At 54.6% G+C, this 27303-nt stretch overlaps 1 protein-coding gene across 5 annotated transcripts; it reads right to left on the reverse strand.

The window, feature by feature from the left end:
- Window positions 1-735: 735 nt before the first annotated feature.
- Window positions 736-24155, reverse strand: GMEB2 (glucocorticoid modulatory element binding protein 2). 5 transcript variants are annotated; one of them, XM_084887698.1, is made up of 10 exons: window positions 24007-24155; window positions 17149-17334; window positions 12383-12480; window positions 11704-11831; window positions 7933-8036; window positions 6205-6362; window positions 4435-4506; window positions 4049-4186; window positions 3673-3795; window positions 736-3273 (listed from the first exon to the last, which is right to left on the reverse strand). In XM_084887698.1, exons 2-10 carry the CDS (start codon window positions 17277-17279, stop codon window positions 2591-2593), a joined length of 1635 nt encoding a protein of 544 aa, XP_084743824.1. In that variant the 5' UTR covers window positions 17280-17334; window positions 24007-24155; the 3' UTR covers window positions 736-2590. The 5 variants fall into 5 exon arrangements, with proteins under 5 accessions (XP_084743824.1, XP_084743826.1, XP_084743825.1 ...); XM_084887700.1 differs by having other exon boundaries at window positions 736-3249; window positions 24007-24150; XM_084887699.1 differs by having other exon boundaries at window positions 736-3249; window positions 11704-11834; window positions 24007-24135.
- Between the last annotated feature and the right edge of the window lie 3148 nt (window positions 24156-27303).

The following is a 27303-nucleotide window of genomic DNA, read 5'->3' on the forward strand; positions in this document are numbered from 1 at the left end:
GGGTGCAGTGAGTCCCCACTGAGCTCAGAGCAAGCGGTGCTGCTCTGAGCTCATCACGACACAGCGAGGAAGGAGCTAACAGTACCGAGACCGCACAGCTCTGGGCTGCCACCATGCACCCACCGCTCTGGCCAGCCTCCGAGACCCACCTGTGACCATTCTCCTCCCGCACCTTTGGCTCACTCCACCTTCCTGCCCCAGGACACCCCCACTCCCCACACTTCTTGCTGAGCGGTCCACAGGCTCTGGACGAGAAGCCCGGGCTGTGGGGTTTCCCTCTGAAGCATCGTTAGCAGGGGGTCCGGCAATGTGGAGGGCAGAACAGACTCAGACGGACCCTCAGCTTCTGCAGCCATTTGCCGAACGGTCAAGACCCTGTCACCGACAGCAGCTCCCCGGGGTCTGGCCTCCAGGTTCTCAGCACCAACCAGAAAGGCAGACGGTCTGGAGTCCCTCGGCGAGCCCGGGCTGCCCTCTGCCCGCGCCGCAGCCCTGGAGTCCCTCGGCGAGCCCAGGCTGCCCTCTGCCCGCGCCGCAGCCGTGTCCGCCAGGCACCCAGCACCTGGGGCTTTGGCAGGGGCTCTCAGCACGGCCCGCTCAGGGTCAGACGTGACCACCTAGACGTGAGCGCACAGTGCACGCTCCACAGCATGGCCGCCGCCTCGGGAGGAGGGCCCTGCCTCCAGACAAGTCAGAGGGAGGGCAGCAAGGCACCCTCGTCAGACAGACACAAAGTACGAAACATGTTTTTATTTTAGATCAAAGTACCGAGCAGATCCTTGCAAAACAACATACAAAGTAGGACTCAGATGCTTGTCCCCCAAGCTGCCCCTGAGCACCAGTGAGAGAAACCAAGCCTCCCGGTAGCTTTCCCCAACCAGAGCACAGACCAGCATGCCCCCCCAGGCAGGGGAGGGGGGGGCGTGGTGACCCCTCCCCAGCAGCTAGGGCCCCTGGAGGATGGTGGCTCCCTCCCAGCACCCTTGCGGCTGGGCGTGAACCTGAGCTGCCGCTTTGTGTGTATGGCTCTGAAGTGAACTCTCCCGGCCAGGCCTGAGACCAGCGAAGGGGCTGGAGGGAGGAAGGGGTGTGGGTGACTTTGACAAAGGCTCCACAGGCCTGATGAGGCTTTCTCAGTAAACGGAGCTGATGCAGACAGGGACGCTGGGCTTGCCCACACTGCCTACCTAACAGGACTCAATCAAGATGCACTTAGGAAAAACTGCAGACACAAACAAGGAAGTAAACATGAGGAAATCAGCAGACCCTTGAAAAGTGCCAACAAAACAGACTAAACAAAGACAGCCTCAGAAGCTCCTCATGGGAGAGGCCACTGAGGTAGGGTCTGGGGCACTGAATGGATGGATGGACAGATGGAGCCCAGTCCCTTCAAAACATGAGCGGGGCCTCTCCGTGATGGAACCCCAGAAAAGCATCCTCAGCAAGTCCCTGATGCTCGAGGGGCTCAGGCCGCCCTTGGGGACCTGCGCACGGCCCTGCCCGTCCACCTGATAACTCCAGGCAGACCTGGGCGGGCCATGGACAGCTCTCCGGTGAGCACCTGGGCATCCACCTTGAACCTGCGCTGGCCCTGGCTGTGCCCAATGGCGGTTTCCCCTCAAGCCCCAGAGCAACAGGCACAGCACCTCCAGGCGGGGGTCTCAGGGCTGAGGTCATGGTGGCCCATCAGCACGTTGAATACAAGGCAACTGGAAGGTGCACCCCACCCTCCCGTTTTGCTCTGTTTATGCCTTCACCCCCAGGATCAAGTGGCAGGACCTCCAGCCCTCGGTCACCTTCACGCAGGCAGACCCTACAGCCATCTGTACACACTCTGGAATCCAGAGCAGATTCCGAAGCCTAGGCACTCGGCATGGTTTGGGTTGAAAAAGCTATAAATCAGACTCTTCCTAGAAGCCCACTAAAGAGTTCACAGGAACACGCAGGGTGTGTGGGGCAGCCCTGAGCGCCAAGCATCTGCAGGCAGGCGGGCAGGGGCAGGGAAGCTCGTGCTGCCGGGCCCTGAGCCCTCTGCTCAAGCAGTGGCCCCAAGTCTGCACCCTAGACCCCAGGAGCTGGAGCCCCCAGACCTGAGCCCTGTGTCGACCTGACACACCGCCACACCTGTTCCGGAGCCGGGAGAGCAGAGTGCCCACCGCACTAAACCTACAGAAAACTGTGGGAAGATATCAAATCCATAGGATCCATGGCTTTCCACCCTTGGGGACGGTCCCCAAGGCCTGTGCTAGTGGTGTGCCCAGCCGTGCAGCACAGCAGGTCCACCCTCAGTGCTGCCTGCTGTTCTGGCTGCAGCGAGACCTGCACGTCCTCTCGTCTGGCTCCTGGTTGGGCCCAACGTGTAAACAGTATTAATAAGCAAAAGATGGAAAAATATATTTCCCAAGAAAATGGGGAAGTGCAGAACTCAAAGCCCAGCGGACGTCACAGGTTGCTGTCACCTTCTGCCCTTTTCTCCTCTCGATCCGTTTTGATGTTTCCTCTCTTTGGTTCAGCAGCCCCACGTGATACACTGTGGCCTGAGGAGAGGGGCCAGTCCCGTGCCCACCAGAGGCCTCGCCCTCGACAGTGACTACTTGGGCTCGTGGCCCTCAGCCATGGCGGCCACCTCGATGGTGGCTGTGTGCTCCTCAGGCCCTGGGGCAGCCATGGTGCCCTCCACGGCCCCTGTGGGCACTGTCACAATGGTGCTGCCCCCGGGCGACACCTGGGCCACGTTCTGCAGGGCGGGGCCCAGGCCCGGCAGGGTGAGCAGCTGCAGGGGGCTGACCACCTTGACCACAGTGCTGCCGTCCTGCATGGCGGCCGTGCTCAGGACCGTGAGGCTGGATGCGTCCGGGTGGATCTCCACCGTGCCAGGGAAGGAGGTGCCTGACGAGGCCAGCACTGTGTAGCCCCCAAGCAGCGGCGAGGCAGGAGAGCTGGCAGGAGCCGCCTGGGGGCAGCCCTTGCCCAGCACAGGAGAAGGTAGCGTAGACATCACTTTGCCAATCGGCATGCTAGTCAGCTGGGAGACGGGCACCCCGGGGCTGAGGGCAATCTGGGCGGACTGGGTGAGTACTTGCGAGGCGATGGCAGCAGGCCCGGATGTGGCCCTTGCAAGACGGGGCCGTTTTATGGGGGGTGGCAGGGACACGGGCGTTAACGTCATGAGCACGTTGCTGAGGTGCTGGGACTTGTGCTTCAGTTCCTTGGCCCGTCGGCGGTGCTCGTCACACTGCTGCTCCAGGGCTGCAGGGACAGGACAGAGCGTCACTGCGGGGACAGGCACCACCGTCAGGGACAGGGAGTGTCAGACCACACAGCCTGCCCCCCGAGCTGCACGGACAGCTGCTCTCGTGATATTAGCTATAAACTAGGTCAAAGCTCAACGTACACATCTGCCCACCCACACATGCATCCATTCAACGCATGCGCCCACACACACACATCCAGACACCGAAGGGTGCTAGGGAAGATGGGCACAGCTGGCACAAACTGGACTCAGGGTCACGGTCTGTCTTTTCACATCTCTGCCATCTCCTATTGTGAACAGCCATGCAGTGAGTCACAAGCTCCAGGGTTTGAGCCTCAATGCCCCTGCTGACAACGCCGAGTGCCCTCTTGTCCTCTCGGACTTCGGGCCCCACACCAGGGATGTAGGCATCCACGCACCGGCCAGGTCACGGGCATACTGCTCCCGAGAGCGGTCCATCTGGCACTTGTGGCTGGCCAGCACCTTCTTCACCAGGTCCAGCATGCCGAAGTTCTGCACAATGTTGTTGAGCAGCACGGCGTCTGAGAGTGAGAGGGTGCAGTGAGGACGGCCAGGCGACAGGACACAGTGGAGGCCCCTTCCACTACCAGAAGCTGGACCTCAGCAGGCACAATCCTGAGTCAAGGAGGGGCCTGGAGGAGGACTAGCTGCCCACCCCCTGCAGAAGCTTCTGGGCTCAGCTCAGAGCTGCCAGGAGCAGGTTACACCCACTACAGCCTGAGCCAGCCAGCCAGCCCTGCTCTGCGGGAAGGGCCCCGCGGGCAGCGCCCTCACCTTGGAGCTGCAGAGGGGGGTCCTGCACCCGCTGCTGCAGGCCTTTCATGGTCTCCACCATCTCCTGGTGGAACTCCTGTATGACCTCCTCCAGCAGGCCTGCATCCTTGAGCCCTCGCCAGAAGGCAAATGTGTCATCTGCGCGGGAAGGAGAGGCTCAAACAGCAGGAAGTCCTGCCCGAGCCCATGGGAGGACACAGCTCTGGAGTCAGCAGTGTTCCCATGGGCTAGGGCAACAGCTCAGAGCTGTCAGGCCAGTGGGCCAGCCAGCAGGGGACACAGCCTCCAAACATGCATGCCGTCCACAGAACAGCTCCCTGTTCTGTCCCGTCCTTCACGGGGCCCGCCCCAGGCCCCACCCAGAAGCCTACAGGAAGGACCCTTACCTCCGATGGTCGTGGTCCAGTCACCGGAGTCCTCGCAGGTCTCTATGGTGATGGTAGCAGGAGACCCGTTCACTGCAACCAGGACGGAAGCAGATGAGCCCACCTGCCTGGCTCGAAGCGGCCTTCATGCCGACTCACAAAGCGGACAAACACATGCCCTGGTGCAGAGCCCCACTGCCTCACACTGAACTGTACTTTTCACTGCCTAATCGCAGGCTCCTCAGACACAGACAGAGCAGAAAGAGCCGATAGGACCTCGCAAGCCCACAACCCACTCCAATCCCTCAACACTAGTTCCAAGGGTCAGCGAGCCTGGGCTGCACAGCGGGATCCTGCCACTCGCTCAGCTGGGTCAGTGCCCTGATTCCTCCCCTCCCGTCTGCTTCACCGACCCCAACACGTATCTCAGTGTCTCTCCATGTGCAGTTTCCAGCCAAAAGAGGTGAAGTTCTGGGAGACACGAGCTGCCACAACCTCGAGGGCCTGCTGCACACGAACATGGAAAAGGGGCAGCTGGCCATTGGTGGCTGCTTCTGATAAAGACCTGGCTTCTCAGACACCTGGCTTAAAACAAGCTGGCGGCTGGCTCATGTTCGCACTAGCTTCTCAACCTGCCACGTCCACACCCAGCACAGACATGGTGCTGGGAATGCCACACGTGTGGAGCAAACCTGTTCCTCGGTCAGGCAGACAGGTCCCTGAGCTGCACAGGACACTCAGGCTGAGGGAGCCACTGCATGGGTTAAGTTTAAGTAAAGCAACAGACAGCCCCATCTGGACCATGAAGGGATGAGAGTTCAAAGAGCTGAAGCCTGACCGGATGCGCCTGTGCCAACACGGTGGGCACTAACTGGCACACTCGGAGACTGGCCCTTCCTCAGAGAGCAGTCACCCATGCTGACAGGAGTGGGACATATGTTGGGTGTGTCCCCTGGGGGTGGGGGAAAGATCTCTGTGGTGGCCCAGCCCCTCCGCACTGTCTGGCGGCAGCACCTGGTACTCACATAGACTGCCAGCAGCTTGGCCAGGACTCGGGGTGTGTTTGGATGATGACAGCACCTCACGGCTGCCCAGCCTCCCTCTCCTCCCTCCAGTACAGGCCACGTTTCCTCAAATATCCACCATCTGGTCAGCAAAAGGACAGTCCCTGGCCACATGCAGTGCCCAGAATGACCCCGTGCAATGATAGAGACAATGCAAGTGACATCATTGGAAACACCCACAAAATTATCACCAGGCTATCCGAAGGGGGAGCTCAGGACCTGGTTCCACTCTTAGATTTCAAAATCTATATTCACAAAGTTGAAATGCATTCAGGGTTATTTTGTACCTCTACGCGTGAGCGCCACAGACATCAGCATGAGTGCGTCACAAAGGCGCCAGAGCCGGGCCAAGAAGGCACACACAGCCGAGCGCCAAGTGCTGCAGGAGTGCAGGCCCCCAGGGTGCAGCGCAGGGGCAGCTGGGGGGGCGAGGAGCACCCTGCAGGTCCGAGCTGCAGGTGGGCCCTGGACATTGGCTTCATCACTCTGAATGTGCTCCTGCATAGGAGGTTCTATGTTTTCTAACAAAAATGACTTAAAAAGAAAAAGTGCTTGAATCATCCCTGCCAATGAAATATCAGTTCAGACTTCTGCAGTGAGGGAGGAGGTGGCCACTGACCACAGGGCCCAAGACCCCAGTCACCCGAGCTCAGGGGCACATCTGCCCATCCAGCTCCGTGGCCAGCAGCAGAGGGGCTGGGAGACACCGAGCAAGCATGGCACATACCATCAGCCGTGGCGGGTGTGAGCGGGAGGTACTCGGCCGATGTGGGGCTACTCAAGGACACGCGGGCTCCCGAGAGGTCGATCTTGGTGCTGCGGCAGGTGTTGGAACAGACCTTGTCGTGCTGGTAGAAGTCCAGCTCCCCGGAGTCCATGATCTTCCTGTGCAGGAGACAAGCTCCCCATGTGTGCCCGCGCCATGGCCAGGCCATCTGCGCAAATGAATGGACCCAAACATATCGCTCAACCCCCCACTAGGGCGACCTCAGGTCCCAAGAGGAGTAACCCAGGCTACATCGGGAGGCCAAAGGAGGCTCCCTAACAGGCCTGTCCAATTGCTTAGCACAAAGCTCCAGGTCCATGAGTGAACTCACTGCAGCCGGGCATGTGGCCCTGCCCAGTGCTGGTGCCCTGGGGGAACAGTGAGGCCGCAGGAGAGCAGACCCACGGTGCACAAAGGTGCTTTCGGTGGCACAGCTGCAGGTAGGCGAGTAAGAACCTGCCAGGAGGAGCCTCATGCCTCTGAGTTGCCGCTGCAAAGTCGAGCTGAGTGTCAGATGCTCCACAGGGCCTCCTGCCTCACTTTCTGTGGGCACCATGTTTGCACCGGCCTTCCTTCAGTGAAATGGGCCATGGCCTTCCCACAGCTCTGACACCCAAACACTTTATAGAAAACCAGGGACACCTGGATGGGCTTAGGGAGAACCGTGAGCACCATGGGCCTGCCTGCTCGAGGGAAGGAGACATGACGGCCACTGGGTCCCTGGCCTTGGCCAGACTGCAGTTCACAAGGAGTGACCAGAGCCATGGTCAGGGCTCCACGTGAGGGCCACAGGCGCTCCTACAGCACCGTGCGTGGCCAAGGACAGCAAGAACCATCCTCTGGGGAACAGGCATGGAGGACAGAAGTCCCATCAGCAGCACAGTAACCCAATCTAGCTACGCCAGACATGGAGAGACTCATCTCTGGACGGACATGCTGCGGGGCCGGGGCTCAGAGGTAGAGGGCAGGAGCAGACCAGCAGGGATGCTCCTCCCAATCAGGGACAAGTTGTGACACCAAAACAGGAACTACTGATGCTTGAGAAATGGGGGGGAGGGGGGGGGGGCAATATTCCTGAGGCTGTGAATGTGAAGGCTCGAGTCAGAAGAGGTCAGAAGGCCATCTGCCACAGGCCCCACCCCGGGTAACCCGTGGAGCAAACACGGGCGAGAGCCCCCTGCAGAAGAGAGCGCCTGTGCCAGGCTGCCGTGGCCTCAGGGTTTCAGATTGGCTGCCAGTGTGGAGAGCCGGGAGCTGCCAGGGGCTCACACTCCTAATTAGTGCCCAAGGAAAGGGAGTCTCTGAGGACAGAGGGCACTTCTTACCAAGGGCAGGCGCAGCCCAGCATACCCGCTCCTCATCACAGGGCAGCCATGGTCCAGACCGAGACCCTCTGCAAACTCGCAGGCACCAAGAGCCAAACAGACTGACCCGCAGCCGCCAAGCACAGACACAGTCTGGACAGGCAGCCCCAGGGCCAGAGGACAGTGTATACACGACTGGCCAAGGAACACGTACTCCCCGGTCTGAGGGCGCCACCCGCCCTGACCTGGTGCTCCGCATGCGCAGCGGGAAGCTGCCTGAGAGATGAGCCAGCGCTGATCGGATGTCAGCCGCTATCACACCCACGGGGCCTCCAGGTAAGAAGCGCGGAGCTCGGAGGAGACGACAAGACCACAGGAGGCCCACCTGAGCATGATGCCGTTCATCCGGATGGCCCTCTTCCAGTCCTTCAGGGTGGACTTGCCAGCCAGATGCACAAACTCCTTAGGGCTGATGACATGTTCATCATACTGTAGAGGGAACACAGCAGAGCCGTCAGGATGGCTCCTCCCACCGCCCACGTTCCCGTCTGACCTTTCCAGAGCATAGCATGGCTTAGGGAAGGGATGCAGGTTGGAGGCAGAGCATTGGTACAGAGGAGCCACTCAAATCAGCCAGTAGCAACCCTGGCTTGGAAAAAGAACAACTCAGGTGAACGAGGTGTGGCTTCCTGCTGTCTGCCCCCAGTGAGGGGCACTCTCTCACTCCAGATAGGACCCAGTGCATTTCACACATAAATTATTCCATAACTAACTTATACCTCTATTATGTCAAAACTAGATGCCCGGTGCACGAAATTCGTGCGTGGGGGGGGGGGTGTCCCTCAGCTCATCTGGGACCCCTCGAGGGCAATCGGACATCCCTCTCACAATCCAAGACTGCTGGCTCCCAACTGCTCGCCTGCCTGCCTTCCTGATTGCCACTAACCACTTCTGCCTGCCAGCCTGATCACCCCCTAACCATCCCATGCCAGCCTGTTTGCCTCCAACTTCCCTCCTCTGCCGGCCTGGTCACCCCTAACTGCCCTCACCTTCAGGGTTAATCGCCCCCAACTGCCCTCCCTTGCAGGCCTGGTCCCACCCAACTGCCCTCTCCTGCTGGCCTGATTGCCCACAACTGCCCTTCCTTGCAGGCTTGGTGCCTCCCAACTGCCCTCCCCTGCTGGCCATCTTGTGTACACATGGGGGCAGGATCTTTGACCACATGGGGGCAGCCATCTTATGTGTTGGAGTGATGGTCAACCTGCATATTACTCTTTTATTAGCTAGGATAGAGGCCTGGTATATGGGTGGGGGCCAGCTGGTTTGCCCTGAAGGGTGTCCCGGATCAGAGTGGGGTTCCCTTGGGGAGTGGGGCAGCCTGGGCGAGGGGCCTGTGGTGGTTTGCAGGCTGGTCATGCCCCCTGGCGACCCAAGCAGAGGCCCTGGTATCTGGAATTTATTTACCTTCTACAATTGAAACTTTGTAGCCTAGAGCAGTGTTTTTCAACCTTTTTTGGGCAAAGGCACACTTGTTTCATGAAAAAAATCACGAGGCACACCACCATTAGAAAATGTTAAAAAATTTAACTCTGTGCCTATATTGACTATATATAAAGTAATTCTCTTGAATAGGAATCAAATAAACACAAAGAAAGTATTTTATAATTACTTTATTATGAAATATTAAGTAAACAAAATAGTGAAAAATTATAAAATTCTTGTCTTATCTGCACCTACGGCAGTGCCGCGGAACAGCGGTTGAAAAACGCTGGCCTAGAGTGAAGGCCTGAGCCAGCCAAGGCTGCGGAAGCTTGGCTTCCTCCATCGCCCGGGGCAACTCTAGCCTCCTGCTCTTCCAGCTCCTTGGCTGCCACCATTTCTGTTGGAATTTATTTACCTTCTATAATTGAAATTTGTAGCCTTGAGTGGAGGCCTGGGCCCGCCAGGGTGTGCGGAAAGCTTGGCTTTCTCCATTGCCAGAGAAACCCAAGCCTCCATCCTGCTCTCTGTGGCCACAGCCATCTTGGTTGGGATTAATTTGCATACTCGCTCTGATCGGCTGGTGGGCGTGGCTGGTGGGTGTGGCTTGTTGGTGTAGCAGAAGTATGGTCAATTTGCATATTACTCTTTTATTAGATAACACAGGATACAATGTATAGGGGAGCTGTGAATATCCCCTGTGGCCGCCCCATCCCTCCTGTAATACCATCCCTCAGTGACACACACCCATCCATGTCGAAGCCACGGTGTGTCCTCCTTGTGCACAGGCTCTGGGCCTAGTAGACCTACCATGGCTGGAATTCATGGCCCAAGAATATAAAATATCCAATTCAGTCTTGTTAAACAAGCAAACATGGAAACCAAGAAATCAAAATAAAACTATATTTACTAGTACTTAGAAAACAAGCAGCCTGGGGATGGATGGGTGGGTCAGCAGGTCTCAGCGGAGGCAGAGAGGAAAGTTCCAACTGTGGGCCGGACACCCCACTGAATCCAGTCCCCTTCACTGAGGGGCTCCCTGCTATCGGCTCAGGTCCAGCTCCGGTTACCCAGCCACCTCCTCTGTCTCCATCAGACGTAGGTTGGCCATGGCAAGTGAGGCCACCATGGGGACTCCTGTCAATGGAGGTGATTCTCCCACATTCCTAAGCAGGTCCCCTTTCTCTCACTGAGTCCAGGGAGAGTTGACCTACACTCCCCTGGTCGGGGGCACAGACACAGCCCATACAGGCAGAGTTCAGAGCTATGCGGTCCTACTCAAGCCCCTGCCAGCCAGCCAGCCATGCATTTGAGCTTGTCAGAATCTTCCTAAGACATGTTGCGGATGTTGCAGCGTCTGTCACCCTACAATTTACCACAATTTCTGCTCCTTTACTCTCCACACCTTCCTTTGCCTAAAGCTCCTGTCTGATCATCTGCCTGAATCGCTTGGCCCCTCAACCCTGAGCTGGAATCAGCAGCCTGGGAAATAATAATCTGACTTGTGTTTATTCATCTTTCTTTAGTGGCTGCAGAGCTCACATGTGTTTCAGTGTTCAGTACTGGAAGCTGGGTGTTGTGTTTCTGACCAGAAGTATCTGCAGGAGCTTCACTCTTGCGTACGTCACCGAGCCCAGGAGAAGCCTGCTTCCTTCCGCTTTCTGCTTGAGGTCAGCTTAGCGGTGAGGACTCGCTTCACATCTGCTTCCTGACAACAAGGTTCTCCACAGAACCACGCACCAAGCTCAGGAAATTGCCACGCATGTGTGACCTCACCCAAGGCAGCAAGCAGCCTTCAACACGTGTCCCAGTGACGGCCGCAGAGCCACTTCCTCTGCGACGCTGGCCCAGCCCAGACTGTGCTGCCTGACTGCAGTCTCTTCTGATAGCCCTTGAACTGGAACAGCACCTGGCACCCATCCTCGCCATCTTCACAGCACGTAGGCCATTGTGCTGTAGCCTGTCCCTCAGTCCTGCCCACCCCGCCGCCAGCTCCCTATGTGGGTGCTGCTGTCCCTCTGCGGTCACTGCCTCGTCGACGGTGATGTCTGACGCAGAGCTGTCACCAACCACTCCCGGCTCCATCACCCCTGGTGCGGTTGGTTTTCTAATGCGAAAGGCTTCCTGCTCACTATCTACCTGATATAAATGACATGAAATTCTCGGCAACCACATGGCTCGCAGGATTTATTTTACTGGAGTTACAATCCAGACTGTCGCAAATCATGCTGCCATTCGCTTGTCCCGTGGAGCAGTGGGCAGTCCCTGAGATGACACCCAGAGCTCTATTCACACAGGCTGGGACCTGAGTCTCCTGGACTAGGACACCCTCCCTCCATCCTGGACAGGCTCAGACCGCTGTGCTCTCTGTGCGGCGCTCAAGGCGCTTTCGAGGCCCCTGGTCCCCCTTCCCTCTTCTGCGGCTTGCCTTCCAGATGCCTGTGTTGCTACTGCCCTCCCATGGCAAGTGGCTCTCTGTGCTCTCTCCTGTGCCCTCAGCCGTTCCTGCTGCCCTTGAGAGCCATTCCTCCTCGGCTCCCCTCGCACACAGACTGCTCCCTCCTGAACTACTCCCACGAGCCCACGGCCTGGGAGCAGGCGCTCACACTCACACCCCTGGCCTCTCGCAGCTGTGCTGGAGGACCCCACCCTTGCAGCTGGCACCCGGAATCCTCACCTGCACACACTTTACGTTGATGCCGGGGCACACGAACTTCCTCCAGATCAGGTTGGCTCTGCTGTCCCCACAGGTGATGGGGTACACGATCTCGGCCTCCAGGTTCTCCCCCTCTTCAGTCATCTTCACTTCTCATGAGGTGTGAGGACAGGGAAAGGGTAAGACAGAAAGTCAGTCACAACCTTTCCAAACGCACTTCCTGCCAGAACACGTAATTACTAGCCCAGAAACCAGAAATCAGGATCCAGGAGGGGCCGGGGACACGGCAGGGTGCGCAGGGGCATCTTCTCAGTCCCAAGTTACCGTTTCAAGTTAACTCACACAATCAATTCAATGACATTAAGCAACAGTCAACTACATTAAACGATAGTTATCTACAATAACACTAGCATAAGCACATTAAACTATGTTCAATTGAAGAACCACTTGAAGACATAAAATCAAACTCTACTTGGGATAATTCTAGAGAAACATATTCATCATGTACCGAGTTCTAAGGCCCTTAACACTACATGTTATAAAGAATGTTCACTACCACTCATGATAATTCTAAGCAGAGCTTCCCCACAGCCACAGGTGCAGACACAGCCAGGCCACCCCCGGGGTCCAGGCTCGGCTCTGGCCCGGAGGCCTGTCCTCTTAGGAAAAACTGTCCCACCAGCTGCTGGCAGACACCTACCTAACACGGCTTCCTTGAGCTGTGAGGACGCTGTGAAGGCAGCCGCAGCGGCCGCAGCCGCGTTCTCAGTCTCCATGTTGTCCTCACTCAGGTCGCCTCTGGAAGAGGAAGAAGGGAAGACCTCAGCAAGCCCCAATGACAGTGTGCGTCTCTGCTGCTGCTCCGTGGCACTTCGGAGTTTAGTCCAGAAGTCCAGTGGCCATGCAGGTCAGGGGCCCTTCATTGATGGTCACAAACTACAGCCCACCAGCAGGTGTTCCTCCAAGTGGGCTGTTTTGCTCACAGCTGTGTGTCTCAGGTACCAGAAATGCTCCTGGCACATGAAACAAATTTGTGGAGACCACCAGCACTTTGTCAGGAATTCTATACCCCCATATCTTTAAAAAAAATTTTTTTATTCCTGCCCTAACCGGTTTGGCTTAGTGGGTAGAGTGTTGGCCTGTGGACTGGAAGGTCCCAGGTTCGATTCCGGTCACAGGCATGTACCTTGGTTGCGGGCACATCCCCAGAAGGGGGTGTGCAAGAGGCAGCTGATCGATGAGTCTCTCTCATCGATGTTTCTAACTTTCTAACCCTTTCTCTTCCTCTCTGTAAAAAAAAATAATAATAAATAAAATATATTTTAAAAATAAAATTTGTATTATAATGATTTCACATGGGTATAGAAACTATCCCAAAATATAAAATTTTAGAAAGGTCAGATCTGCAGAGACTCCATCACTGTGCACACCGAGCAGGTGTCTATCCCAGGCCTGCACCTGGGTCATGGTGGCATCTGGGGTGCACAAGAATCCTAGGAAGGTGAGGGTGTTGTGAGCAAGAGGACCAGCATCAAAGCAGCAGCAGAGAAAGCCAGGCCCCAGGAGGGAGGCCGCCCAGGAAACGGGTGCTGAGCGCACTGGCTAAGGGACCTGGGGATATGCCGCCGGCCCTGGGGCAGTCCTGAGGGTAGCAGGGCAGCACCACTGGGGTTGCAGGAAGAGGGGCTCTCGGATGCAAAGGCTCTCGGAGGGCAGGTTGAGGGGCGGGGCAGGAAAGGAGGGGGGGAGAACAGCAGGCTGTGGGACCATGGCAGTGCTCAGGGAATCCCTACAAGGCCCAACCACCCCTGCCCCGGATTTCTGGGTTCACTGGCACTGAGGTTCTACCCACCTGCCCATCCCACCCCTCACCCACATCCCCAGGTCAAACTTGCACCAGGGCCTGTGCCCTGCCTTTATCCTCCTGACATGGAATCCCACCTGCTCCCTCCCACAGGCCCGCACTGACTTCAGAGCTGCCCTGAGAGGGGGCTGCGGAGGCCCGGAAGGGCCAGGGATGCTGCCCTGCCATACCCCCTCTCCATTTGCCCAAAGCTTTGCCTCACCTCCACCAGGTCAGAAAGAGCCAACCGGAGGTGCACACTGGAATCTGTCTTGGGGGCCTATTGCAAGTGCCTCCTACATAAGGAAGAATGCTGGGTGAGGCCACACAGACGAGGGCCATGGACTCAGAGGGGCAGCTGTCCTTTCAGGCCAGAACTCTGGAAGGCAGGGATGTGGGCAGAACAGGAAAATAGGCTACTTCCACAGGAGAACCAGGGCGGTCCCAGGAGGAAGTGTCAAGATTGGGACAGGAAGCAGCATTGCAAGAGGGCCCAGCAATTAAGGAGCAGAGCCAGATCCCTGCCACAGGCCACCTACAGAAAACACCAAGACTATAGGGTATCCGGGAGGCAGACACAGGAGCAGAAGTCTCCTGCGCATGACCCCTCTGCCCTAGGCCTCCCACACAACGTGGGAACGAATCCCCCCCTCGCCACTAAACATCCAATTTACTACAGCAAATGTGACCCCAGCTGCTGTCAGACCAAAAACACTCCTTTCAGCCCGGAAGGTGTGACTCAGTAGTTGAGCATCAACCTATGAACCAGGGGGTCATGGTTTGATTCCCATCAGGGCGCATGCCCAGGTTGCGGGTTCGATCCCCAGTGTGGGTGTGCAGGGGGCAGTCGATGGATGATTCTCACTCATCACTGATGTTTCTATCCCTCTCCCTTCCTCTATGAAATCAATAAAAATATATATTTTTAACAAGACTGTTTTCTTCTCATGTCACCATGGCAAAGCAGTGGGTGAAGGCAGCCTGGGTTGGTTGTCACACGGAAGGAACACTCCCAAGGTCTCCCCAAATACCCAGTCAGAAAAGGAATCTGCCCACAAAGTCATTAGCTCGCTTCCACTCCCCAACTTAATCTTAAATGTGGAGCAAGAGTAAATATCAGCTTCCCACTCGTAGAACATAAAACATTTCAGAGAAAGAGAAGAAACAGCTCCAGGGCGCTTGGCTGCCTCCTACCTCAGTGCCCTCCGGGCCCTATGACTCGGGGGTACACAGCCAGACCCCACGAGGTCCTGCAGCTCCTCACCTGCTGCTGGAACCTTTCTCCATGAAGACACCGGGCAAGTGAGGATGAGAGCCCCAAGCAGCGCGCTGAGAGCCTCCTTCGCCAGCGCCCCAGACACTGACGGGAGTGCACGCCAGACCACCCAGCAGGACCAGGTGCACAGGCCCAGCCAGAGTGCCGGGCTGGCCAGCCCATCCCCCCAGCAAGTGGCAAACACAAGTTCAATGCACTCAGTTATGCAGCAATGTCAGTGACACAGAAACTACCCAGAAGTGGTGCTGCCACCACATTCTGGGAAGACAGAGCAATGGGGCAGCCAGAGCAGGAGCAGCAGGCTACACAGGGGCTGTGCCAGGCAGTGGAGGAACCACTGGCAACAATGTAGCCACAGTCCCTGAAAAGAGTGAAACTCCAAAAGGACTGTGGTGGGAAAGGAACATGCACACAGCTCTGGGGAGTGCAGATGCTGATGCAAGAGGGAGCTGCCCACCCTGTGGTTGCAGAGATGACAGGGAACACCTGGTCACATGATTTTGTCTCCTACTTCCCACATGGCAAAGATTTTCAAAGTAAGAAATGGCCTCAGGATAAAGATCAAATTAGGATGTGGCTGGACAATCCCAGGTGTTCAGGCCAGGCCTGGCCAGACAAAGGACTCCTATGAGTCCCAAGGGCATGGTTTCCAACCAGTGGGGGGATGTGGGGGGACCTCAAACACCCCTGGAACCAAGATGCAGATCCTAAACCAGCACAAAACCAAACCAGAAAAGCGAAGCACAGTGAATGGATCTCATCTGTGCACCTGCAGGCTCAGGCCCAGCTGGGACAGGAACTGAGGAACCCAGGCAACCTGGACAAGGAGACCTTCTGTCCCAGCCCCGCTCCCAGACAGCAGGCGTCTGCCGCTGGGGCAGGGAGGGGGCATGCTGTGGTGGACTGAACTGTGTCCCCAAATTCACATGTCGGAGCCTAATCCCAGTGACTGCATCTGCAGATTTGGTCCTCAGCAGGAAAATAAGGTCAAATAAGGTCAGAAGTCAGGCCCCAATCTGAGAGGACTGTAGTGCTCAAACCAGAGGAAGAGACCGTCTCTACCAGGTGAGGCCACACGAGCCAGACACCAACCCTGCAGACCTGGATCTTGGACTTGTGGCCCCGGAACACCGAGTTTGCCGTTTCCCCAGGGGAGCCACTCCGTTCACAGTATTTTGTTATGGCAGCCAAGCTCATTAGGACACGTCTTCTGGGCACGCTGGCGAGGCTGATGAGAGCTCAGTGAGTCACCCACATGCTGGGCACAGCTGGGAAGCGCCAGTGTGGGGCTGGACATTCACACATGGTGCGAAGACTGGGCTCCGTTGGACCAAAGCATCCCATGAGGTAAGGGCTCCTCCCAGCCCATGGTAAGGGCTCCTCCCAGCACCCAGCACACCAGGAGGAGGCAGCGTGGTCTCTCCCATCCAAGGTCACTTCTGCCCACTGTGTTCATCAAGAGCCATCTCCAATCCATGGGAAGGGGCATGGCAGGTCACTGCAGAGCAAGTGTGAGGAGACACCAGGGAAGCCCACCCATAGCAGCACACCGACAAGCTACCAGAGATTCAGGGGGGAAACCCACAGGCTCAGTCACACGCAACATCCGTGCAACTAGAACTCAGCAAAGAGCTGGCTGCCTCGCTGTGTGCACAGGGATGGAGAACGAGCCCAGCCCTGAGGAGCATGAGGCAGGCGCGAGGGAGGCCAGCTGCACAGACTGCAAAGCGGCGACAACTCAGTATCCTGTGTGCACTACAGGCACTGCGCCTAGGCTGGGCCCTGGTCTAAAACCTTCCTCCAAACATCCTGTTAGAGGCAAGGCCAAAGCTTGCCCTTGTGGTCAGTGACATGCTGAGGTCAGTCTGAACGGGGCACACTCAGGACCCACAAAGATGACCCACAGGGAGCCGGCCTACTCCAGCCCCTCGTAGGCAACAGGTGGGGCTCGGCCAAAGGAAGCCAGCATTCAGCTCACATGCCAGCTTCTTTGCCAAGTAGTATTCTATGTGGACATCTATTGTAAGAGGTGGGGAAGAAAACGCTGTTACCCTGAGGAATATCAGGAAACTACTGGCTCTTCATTTTGAAACACAGTTCCCAATTGTCCATCTTATCAAGAGGAACTCCAGGTGTTTTCAGAAATAGGCCATATGACCATGGTGATGCAGGATCCAGGGCAAGGATGAAGCATTATCACTGTCCAGGCTAATGTAACGTCCCCATTTGTCCTGCACACCCTGCACTGACACAGACTCCAATCTGGATCAGAGCAACTATGACAAAGGGGCACTCCACTGTGCCAGATGCCACCATCCCACGCCCCCAGGCACAGGCCTGTCCTTACCCGTGGGCAGCCAGGTTGGTTGTCACCAGCACTGTCTTGACCTCCTCCATGCCACTGCCATCCACCGCAGTGTCGGGTGTCGTCACCACCACCACCTCCTCCATGTGCACACTGACATCCGGGGTCGCCATGGCTCCGCTGAAGAGGACACCCAGACTGAGATGTCACCTGCCAGGACCCCAAGTCCTAGAGGAAACAACAGGCAGGGCACAGGGTCACAGAAGGGCCACATGTCTGCGCAATTCAGCTCACTGTTGCTGACGAGTCACTCTCAGTCCCAGCACATGCTTTCTGACACAAATGACAACAGGCTGCCATCTGGAGAGGATGGCCTGGCACAACTGCCTGTCCTGACTGCTGTGAGGGCTGAGGTCCCTGAGCAGAGCAATTGAACAGGCAGGCACCTGGGCCTGATGACGCAGAGTCACAGCAGGTGTGAGAGAGGAGGCCCGATCCCAGGAGATTCCCAGCAGGTGAGTCTCTGGCTGTTACCTATCCCGCCACCATGTCCTGGCCACAGCCCAGAGCTCTGTCTAGAAAGCAGTAGCAAACAGGTTCTAGGCTGGGGAAACGAAGGGAAACCTACACAACTACCTGCAAAAGAGCCTGGAAGTTTCCTATAAAATAGGCGTGCGCCTCCTCCCACAAGACCAGCAATCCCACCTACAGACATAACAGCCAAAATAACTGTTAGTCAGGTAGGACTAACACAGATCCACACAGCCAGCTTGTGACAACAGGACTCACACAGACATAGGGAGGGGACCAGCCTACACGCCCATCAACAGCTGTCCTCACCCAATTTCAAAAACAGAGCACTAAGTGATGTGAACAACAAAAGTTACTGCACAGAGAACTGCTGGAGTTTAGACACCATCTTCCTCTTCCCTCGAGGAGCCAAAGCCCATGCCCAGTTCTTGGCACCAAGCTTGGGTTCCACTAGTGAAAACTGAGCACCAACTAATTTAGAGGTAAGATATAAAGAAGTATTTTTGAAATAGCATTCTTGAGGCCCTAACCAGTTTGGCTCAGCCTGCGAACTGAAAGGTCCCAGGTTCGATTCCGGTCAGGGGCATGTATCTTGGTTGTGGACACATCCCTGGTGTGGGGTGTGCAGGAGGCAGCTGATCGATGTTTCTCTCTCATCGATGTTTCTCACTCTCTATTCTTCTCCCTTCCTCTCTGTAAAAAATCAATAAAATATATATATTTTTTTAAAGAAAAGAAATAGCATTCTTGGGCATAAGTCCTATCTAATATAATAAAAGAATAATATACAAATTAACCATCACTCTGCTACAGCCACGAGCCATGCCCACTAGCCACGCCTGCCAGCCAACCAGGAGCGAGTATGCAAATTAACCTAACCAGGATGGCTGCAGCCATGGAGAGAGCAGGAGGTGGGTTTGGGTTTCCCCGGCGATGGAGAAAGCCAAGCTTTCCGCACACCCTGGCCGGCCCAGGCCTCTGCTTAAGGCTACAAAGTTTCAATTATAGAAGATAAATCCCAACAAAAACAGCACAGCCAAGGAGCTGGAGAGAGCAGGCTAGGGTTTCCCCCAGCGATGGAGGAAGCCAAGCTTTCCACCTGCCCTGGCCAGCCTAGGCCTCCACTCCAGGGGACAAAGTTTCAATTATAGAAGATACATAACACCAAACAGAAAGGGCAGCAGCCACGGAGCAAGCAGGGGGTTTGGCTCCGCTCCAGGCTACAAAGTTTCAATTGTAGAAGGTAAATAAATTCCAGATACCAGAGCCTCTGCTTGGGTTGCCAGGGGGCGTGGCCAGCCTGCAAACCACCACAGGCCCCTCGCCCAGGCTGCCCCACACCACAAGGGAACCCCCACCCTGATCTGGGACATCATTCAGGGCAAACCAGCTGGCCCCCACCCATGCACCAGGCCTCTATCCCATCTAATAAAAGAGTAATATGCAGATTGACCATCACTCCAACACACAAGGTGGCTGCCTCCATGTGGTCAAAGATCCTGTCCCTATGTGGACACAAGATAGCCAGCACAAGATGGCCAGCAGGGGAGGGCAGTTGGGAAGGATCAGGTCTGCAAGGGAGGCGATCAACCCTGCAGGTGAGGGCAGTTAGGGGTGGCCAAGCTGATAGAGGAGGGAAGTTGGAGGCAAATAGGCTGGCAGGGGAGCAGTTAGACATCAATCAGGCTGGCATGGGAGTGGTTAGGGGGTGATCAGGCTGGCAGGCAGAAGTGGTTAGGGGCAATCAGGAAGGCAGGCAGGCAAGCAGTTGGGAGCCAGCAATCCTGGATTGTGAGAGGGATTGGGTTTAAATGGGCAGTTTAACATCCCTCAATGGGCAGTTTAGCATCCCAGATTGGATAGGGTGCAGGCTGGGCTGAGGGGCACCCCCCCTACCCCGTGCACTAATTTCGTGCACCGAGCCTCTAGTATATATATAAAAGCCTAAGCACCCAACAGAACAACTGGTTGACAGGTAGCTATGATGTGCACTGACCACTAGGGGCAGACGCTCAATGCAGGAACTGCCTCCTGGTGGTCAGTGCACTTCCATAGTGGGAGCACCACTCAGCTGACTGATGGGCACTAGATGCCGGGCTCACAGCTGGCAAGCACAACTGCAGTGGCGTGAGCCTCTCCCTCTCTGGCGCTTTTGGGGCTGAAGCAGCTGAAGCAGCGGCAGAGGTGCAGGCGCAGCAGAGCCGGGATGAGTGGGAGTGGCACAGCACCGGGCCTGGGCTCAGGCTCCTCCCTGGCCCTGTCGCTTGGCACACATCTCCCAAGGGGTCCTGGACTGCCAGAGAGCACAGGCAAGGCTAAGGGACCCCAGCAGTGCATGAATCCGTGTAAAAATGAGACAAAAATGCTAGTTCCTAAGATTAAGATCTGGTTTCCCGTGTATTCTACAAAATTACAAACATTTGAGAAAGGGGGTCTACATGAAGGAATCTTACCTCAAACCCTAACTGGTCATGCCGCAGGCCTATCACTCCTTTAGTAAAATGTCTGCCTTGAGCCAGCCCTGTCCATTGTTTCTGTGCATCTAGGTTCTCACACCTTCGAATTGCCCCCTTGCAGATTCCTCCCTTTAAAGCTTGATCACATTATCTTGACTCTCCTGTAATCCAATCCAGGCCTGGCTTTCTCCCTTCCTTCCATTCCCTCCTTAATTCCAAATGCATAAAAGCTGCAGACTGTAGTTCTGAGAAGCATTTTTCTGTCAAGATCTTGCTTCCAGGCATTTCCTCTATTTGATTCTGACAAATTATTATAAAAACCCTCTGCAGGTCTGGCAGTTCATACGTGGGCACTTTCATGAAAACAGCACTTGGCAGAAAATGGCAGAGGTCACACACCAGGAACAGCAGTTTCTTGGATCCTTTAAGTGTTCCAAATTTTTAATTAGTTGCCAAGATTTTCAAAGTTTACAAAGTTCACATTTTAAAATTTTAATTTTCAGCTTCTCTTGGAAAATGTTGGGAGTCTCTGGAGGTGGTCCCTCTAGTTCTGCCTTTCCCAGAGAATCTGGGCTTCTAGTCCAGTCGGGTGGGCACAGATGAACCAGCTCTGGTCTCAACCACACTCTGCCACACCCAGCCAGGATCCCACCCAGCCAAGCCCCCATTCATAAGCATTTGTGGCTCTGAAAAAACATTTGAGCAGCCACCCTTCCCAGTTCAGACATGAAATGCTTATTATTTTAAAGAGTAGGTTTGAATATCTATACATATAAAAAGTCAGCCACCATAACACCGAAACAACCAGAATGACCAGTCGCTATGACACCCACTGTGGCCAGCGAACCAGCCAGTCAGGGGATGGGGCCAGCCAGCCAACCTCCCACAGCCCCTCCCCCTGGCCAGCCTGCCCCTAATCAGACTCTCACACCCAGATCAAGGGCCAGGCCAGCAGGCCAAACACCCTTGCACCCCCACCCCTGAAAGCAACCCCAACCCCAATCGGGGGCAGGGCCACCAGCCAATTGCCTGCAGCTTCCCCCAGGTGGCCCAACCCCAATCCACCCCATTGGGGCCAGGCCAGCCAGACTCCACCATGCATGAATTCCACCATGCACTGGGCCTCTAGTAGTTTTATAAGTTTTATAAGTATTCGAAATTCACAGAAACCATTGCATGTTTGTACACAGATATGCAAATTCCTCCTCTACCCAGTGAGTCTCTACAGCTTTTAAGACACTTCCCATGAAGAAATAATTTCTGGACAGTCTGCTTAATTTATTGTTTTGGGGGTTTATTTAATCATTTGAATTTACCCTTAATAAGACTGACATCATCTTGTGCAGATGGGAATGTAATCTAGTACAATCACATGATCCAGCCATCCCACTTCTCAATATTCTTCTGAAGCAAATGAAATCAGACCTCCAAGATACCTGCGTCACTGAGATACCTGCGTCACTGAGATACCTGCACCCACATTCACTGCAGATTTTATTCACAGTAGCCCAACGTATGGAAGCAACCGAAATGTCATTCAGTGGTGAGGGGATAAAAATTGTATGGTCCAGCCATACAATGAAATATATTAGCCTTAAAAAAGGAAATGTGGCCATCTGTGACAGCATGGATGACCTGGGGACATTAGTCTAAGTGAATTAAGCCAGACACAGAAGGACAAATATCGGGTCTAGTAATAATTAATGTCGTTTTTTAACATTCGTTTAAAATCTTGCTTGGCGTTGACTTGTATTGACATAACCTTCAAACACGTGGTATCTACAGAACGTGTGAAGTGCAATTAACAAGTTTTGCTTGAAAAAGTTTGTGTTTGGTTTGGTTTTTGTTGCAAAACTAGGGCTAAGAAGATGACGGATGAAGAGCATATTCGGCACTGCATGCTTTACAAGTTCCAATTAGGGAGAAAAGCAAGTGAGGCTGCAAAAAACATCTGTAGTGCTCTTGGTCAAGATGCAGTTAGCGCCAGAAAATGCCAGCGTTGGTTTGAGAAATTTCGCGAGGGAAATTTTTCGTTAGATGACAAGAGTGGTCGAGGCCGTGTGTCCAATTTTGATCAAGAAGCTCTTCAAGCTCTTTTGGCGCAAAATCCTCAAATTACCCAACAAGAGCTTGTGACGACTTTAAATTGTTCACAAAAAACAATTTCCAATCAATTGCGTGCACTTGGCAAAGTCCAAAAGTTTGGAAAATGGGTTCCTCATGAGTTGACCGACAACAAAGAGTCACAATTTGCAGTTCGCTCCTCTCTCGTCAAAACCGTTTGCCGTTTTTAGAGCAAATTGTTACCGGAGACGAAGAATGGGTGCTGTATGTTAATTTGAAAAGGCGGCCTCAATGGTTGGACAAAAATGAGGCTCCGCAGCCCACGCCAAAACCTGACTTGCATGCGAAAAAAGTGATGTTGTGTGTTTGGTGGAATTTTAAAGAGATTCTTCATTATGAACTTTTACCATCTAACCAAACCATTACAAGTGCAGTGTATAGTGCCCAATTGGAAAGGTTAGCCCAAGCTTTAAGAGAAAAAGAACCCGCGCTGATAAATCGGAAGGGCGTAATTCTTCACCACGATAACGCACGACCGCATACTGCAAGAATCACTGCTGAAAAACTGCGCCAGTTGGAATGGGAAGTTCTCCCTCAACCTGCATATTCTCCTGATATTGCCCCTTCCGATTACCATTTGTTTCGTTCTTTGCAAAACTTTCTTCTTGGAAAAAAATTTAATAATGAAGAATGCCTCAAAAATGCATTGACCGAACTTTTTGCATCAAAATCACAAGAATTTTACAACAGAGGGATTAAAATGCTTCCTGAGCGTTGGGCACAAGTAGTAGGAAACAACGGCAACTATATTGTTGATTAAATTTTGTTGTATTGTTTAAATAAATTCGATTTAAAAAAGTATTAGAAAACGACATTAATTATTACTAGACCTAATACATGACTCTACTCACATGAGGATCTAAAACAGTCCAACTCACAGCAGCAGAGTGGAATGCTGATCAGGACGTGGTATCAGTCTAGTTTCAGTTGTACTAGTACATCCTAGAGACCTAGTGCAGCATGGCCTATGCTTACCAGCACTGCATCACATACTTGAAAGCTTGCTAAGAGGGTAGAACTTATGTCAAGTGTTTTTATCACAAATGAATAATAAGAGGGTGAGAGGAAACTTTTGGAGGTGATGGACACGATTGGTTTCCAGGTGTATACTTACCTCCAAATGCAAGTTGTATACAATTATGTACAGCTTTTTACATGTCCAAAAAAAGAGAAAAAGACTCCGATGGAATTCAAACTTGTATTTGAAGTGTTAGCAAAGAAACAGACTGGTTCAAGGGAAAACGTCAACCAACTAAAAGTTAACCAAGTACCGGCAGGTCATTACCAGGAATGGGCGCCCATGTGGACTCAGCTCCCCTCTGGGCCGCATAGGCAAGGTTCCCAACGGGGGGCCGGGGGTGGGGGACATGTGGATTTGGCTCCCACCAGGCCCGCATGGAGACACGGTGCCTACCGAGGGGCCGCGTGGACGCGTCTGCCACCCGGGGGAAGGGTCCCGCGTGAACATGGCTAGCACCCGGGTCCGGGTCCGGGTCCGGGCCGGGCCCGGCCCGGCCCGCGGCCCGCGGCCCGCCGCCCGGCGCCCGGCGCCCGCCGCCCGCCGCCCGCCGCCCGCCGCCAGTCGCCTTCCCCAAGATGGAGGTCTACGCCGCTGCAGACGCCGCCTGACGCGGGCCCGTGACGCCCGTGACGCCCGCCGCGCGCCACCGCCCCTCCCCCGCTCCCCTCCCCCCCGCCGTAACGTCCTGACGCTCCGCAGGGACCCCTGACTGGACGGCGGCGCGCGGCAGAGCGAGAGGCCTCGCCGCGGGGGGCGGGGGGCGCTTACCTGGGCCGCAGCCGGGCCTCCGCGGGCGCCGCCGAGCGGGCGGACGGCGGGGACGGCGGCGGGGGCAGTGGGGGAGGCCGCGGACTCCGCTCCTTGTTGGGGATTCGGCGGCGGCGGCGGCAGCCCGGGAGCGCGCTTTCTAGTGACGCAGGCGGCGGGGCCGCGCACGTACGGACTAGGGCGGGCCGGGAGATTTATTTGGCGTTCAGCGGGGAGGCGGGCGAGGCCCAGAAATAAGGCCCGGTGGGGCCCGACGCGCGTGCGCGGTGGCCCTGGGCTGGACGGCTTGTCCCGTGGCCCCGCCCCCGGCCGCCGGCATACCTATTGGGCGCCCGCACACCTGCCCGGCTCCGACTAACCTCCTGGGTGCGAGCCGAGAAAGGATTCGTAGGAAGTCTGGTTTAGGACCGAGGGACGCGTGCGTGAGCCACAAAACCAGATGCGGGTACACTGTCATCGCAGGCGAAAGAAAGGTGCCGGCCCAGAGTCGCTGGGAGGGCTTGCTCCGGAACATCTGTCCGTCTCTTTGCAAACCCTGCCATTGTCAAGCTTAAGTAAGCTGTAAAAAGTGCCTTTACAGCGTTGTGACGTGCCATAAAGTGTACTTGTGAGTGTTGACCCCCGGCAAGGCAACAAGAGCTCATTTATATTTAATTAAAATTCAGCCTGGCCGCTGTGACTCAGAGGGTCGTGCCATGCACCAGTAGGTCTCAGTTCAATTTCTAATCCAGGCACAGACCCGGGTTGCAGGCTCCATTCCCAGCGGAGGGCGTGCAAGAGGCAGCCGATCAATTTTTCTCCCACTGATGTTTCTATCTCTCCCTCGCCCTTTCTCTAAAATTAATGACATTTTTATTTTATTTTTTGTTTAAAGTTTAATAACATTTAAAAATAATTACAGTGCAGTTCCTCAGTTATAGCTGAGCCATAAAAGACACACAGATGTTGGGTTAGGGATGCTCTGAGAATTTCATCCGTCCTCTCAGGGTCCCAAAGGTAAGAGCTAGGCATCACTCGGATTTTGTGGTGTTCCTTTGACTTGTGAGCAGGTGCAATTGGCCTTGCTGTGTGAAAGGTGCAGTGGGGGGCCCAGGGTGGTGATTAGTGGGATTCACCTGCCCTCCCCAGAGCCCAGGCAATTGTGAAGCTACCTGCCCTTGGTCTGAGGACTTTCAGTGTCCTGCACATTCCTTAGTGACCCTGGCAACAGCTGTCAGGGTAGCTAGCACCCAGAGGGTGGCCAAGGCTGGCTGCTCTCAGAACAGGCAGGCACACCTGAGCTGTTCAGTGTCCTTGCTTTCCATGCTAGCAGCTTCTAAAAAACTGCCTCTGGGAACGGGCAGGAAACTGATGTCTTGTTTAGGACCAAGTTGTAAACTGTGTTCATTCTTCAGCAGGAAGACAACTGAAGGCCATTTTCCAGATGGGAGGTTTTCAAGTAAACTTCATTTCAGTGGGGTCATATTAGGAGAGTTGCACTTTCATGTTTTCAATAATGTAGAGTGTAGTCAAGCCAGTGATGGAAAAAGTCTTTTTAAAGGTTAGACTATTGAGCCTATTATCTGAGCAGATGAGCAGTCTAGGTCCATTATTTATCTGAATTCCCCTCTTCATGTTCTGGACACAAATGCCCATAATATCAGCAAAGAAGGCCCAGAAGGGCACTGGTGTCAGGGATCAAGCGAGCGTGGCACCAGGAGAGAGCGAGCTGCCAGCGGGATCATGCTTGCACCAGGCGCCTACTGCTGTCCGGTCGGGGTGAGCTATGGTCAGCAGCTAGAGTCTGAGCACTCGGACTCCCGGGTTCCATGTTTCCATTGCAGCATGACCTCGGGCCTAACATCTGAACCTGACCTCACCTCTTCTGTCTGCAAAAGAGCTAGGCTATAGCACAGGGCTCTGCGTGGCTGGCAAGATGGATTAGTTCATACTGGGCTATAGGGTATTGGTTTCTCCGTGGGTGCACTCATGGGAGATGCCCATCCTAGGTCCCACGGGAGGGAGCTTTCTCTTGGGCTTTTTGCAGGGAGAGGAAAACTCCGGGTCACGCCTTTGGACCCTTTAGACCCTCTCCTGAGAACGCCTGGACCCTGGAGAGGCAGACCACGAGGTCATCACGGGCCTCTCGTTCTTCTCAGGCTCCAGGCTAGACAGGAAGCAGAACAAGGCAGGCCCAGCTCACCCAATCCTGTCCCCTCCCTCTGCTCTGGCCCCAGAGTCCCCACCCATGGGTAAAGATTGAGTCAAGGCCGTGACAGACTAGATGGCTGATGTAAGAGCAAGGAAAGTTCAAGTTGGTTTTGACTTCACATTGAGCCAACTTTAAAGAAACTACCCTCATCCTTTGGTATTAAGGAATGAGCTATTAAAATACACATTCCTTTTCTGACAGCCATTGATCTCCATGAAGCCAGTTTTTTGTGGGTTTTTTTTTCATATACTTCAACCATTGTTTTTAATTGTAAAGTGTTATGCTAACAGTAATGGGTATATCTTTTTTTTTTTTTTTTTTTTTTGGTACAGCAAAGGTGGGAAATTTTTTTTTAATATATTTTTATTGATTTTTTTTACAGAGAAGAAGGGAGAGAGATAGAGAGCCAGAAACGTCGATGAGAGAGAAACATCAACCAGCTGCCTCCTGCACACCCCACACTGGGGATGTGCCCGCAACCCAGGTATATGCCCTTGACCGGAATCGAACCTGGGACCTTTCAGTCCGCAGACCGACGCTCTACCACTGAGCCAAACCGGTTTCGGCAAAGGTGGGAATTTATTGAAGAACAAACAAGTACTGACTCCCACGTGGGGAGGGGAATAATCTCAGCACAGACTCCCACTGGGGAGGGGAAGAGTCCCTGGATAGATCAGTTTTAAGTGAGTTAATATTTTTTAAATTTCTGAGTTCTAATTCCTAATGTGACAACGGTTGATTCATATGCCTCACATAAACAAAGCTCTTTGGAGGGTCTCCCTAAATTTTTAAGATTGTAAAGAGTCCCTGAAACCTAAAAGTTGGAGAAGTTTTCTCAAAATAACAGGTGATTGTGCAACCACTGAGGTGACACTTGTGGAGATGCAGGCAGAGTGCCGACATGGGCAGCTGCCACCTGGCCCCCACCCCCTTGCTCCCGGGCTCTGAAGGGGAAATGGCTGTGTGTCATTTACACACTCATTTCTTAAAATTGTCATTGTCACCAGAACTGCTCCTAACTGTGGTGGTAACACAAGCTGATACCGGAGTGGCAGCTCCTTCATGCACAGGCCGCAGCTCAAAGCCCATTCCCACCCCACAGACGC

Source organism: Pipistrellus hanaki, assembly GCF_964339955.1.
Source record: "Pipistrellus hanaki genome assembly, chromosome: 6".
NCBI lineage: Eukaryota > Metazoa > Chordata > Mammalia > Chiroptera > Vespertilionidae > Pipistrellus > Pipistrellus hanaki.

Bases quoted from the DNA above. Each gene is read 5' to 3' on its own strand.
- GMEB2 (XM_084887697.1), bottom strand. From the start codon at position 17,279: ATGGCGACCCCGGATGTCAGTGTGCACATGGAGGAGGTGGTGGTGGTG. The intron at 11,835-12,382 runs GTAGGTGTCTGC...ACACCTCATGAG, and splicing joins GCTCAAGGAAGCCGTGTTAG to AAGTGAAGATGACTGAAGAG. The intron at 4,187-4,434 runs GTAAGGGTCCTT...CTTCCCGCGCAG, and splicing joins CTGGACCACGACCATCGGAG to ATGACACATTTGCCTTCTGG.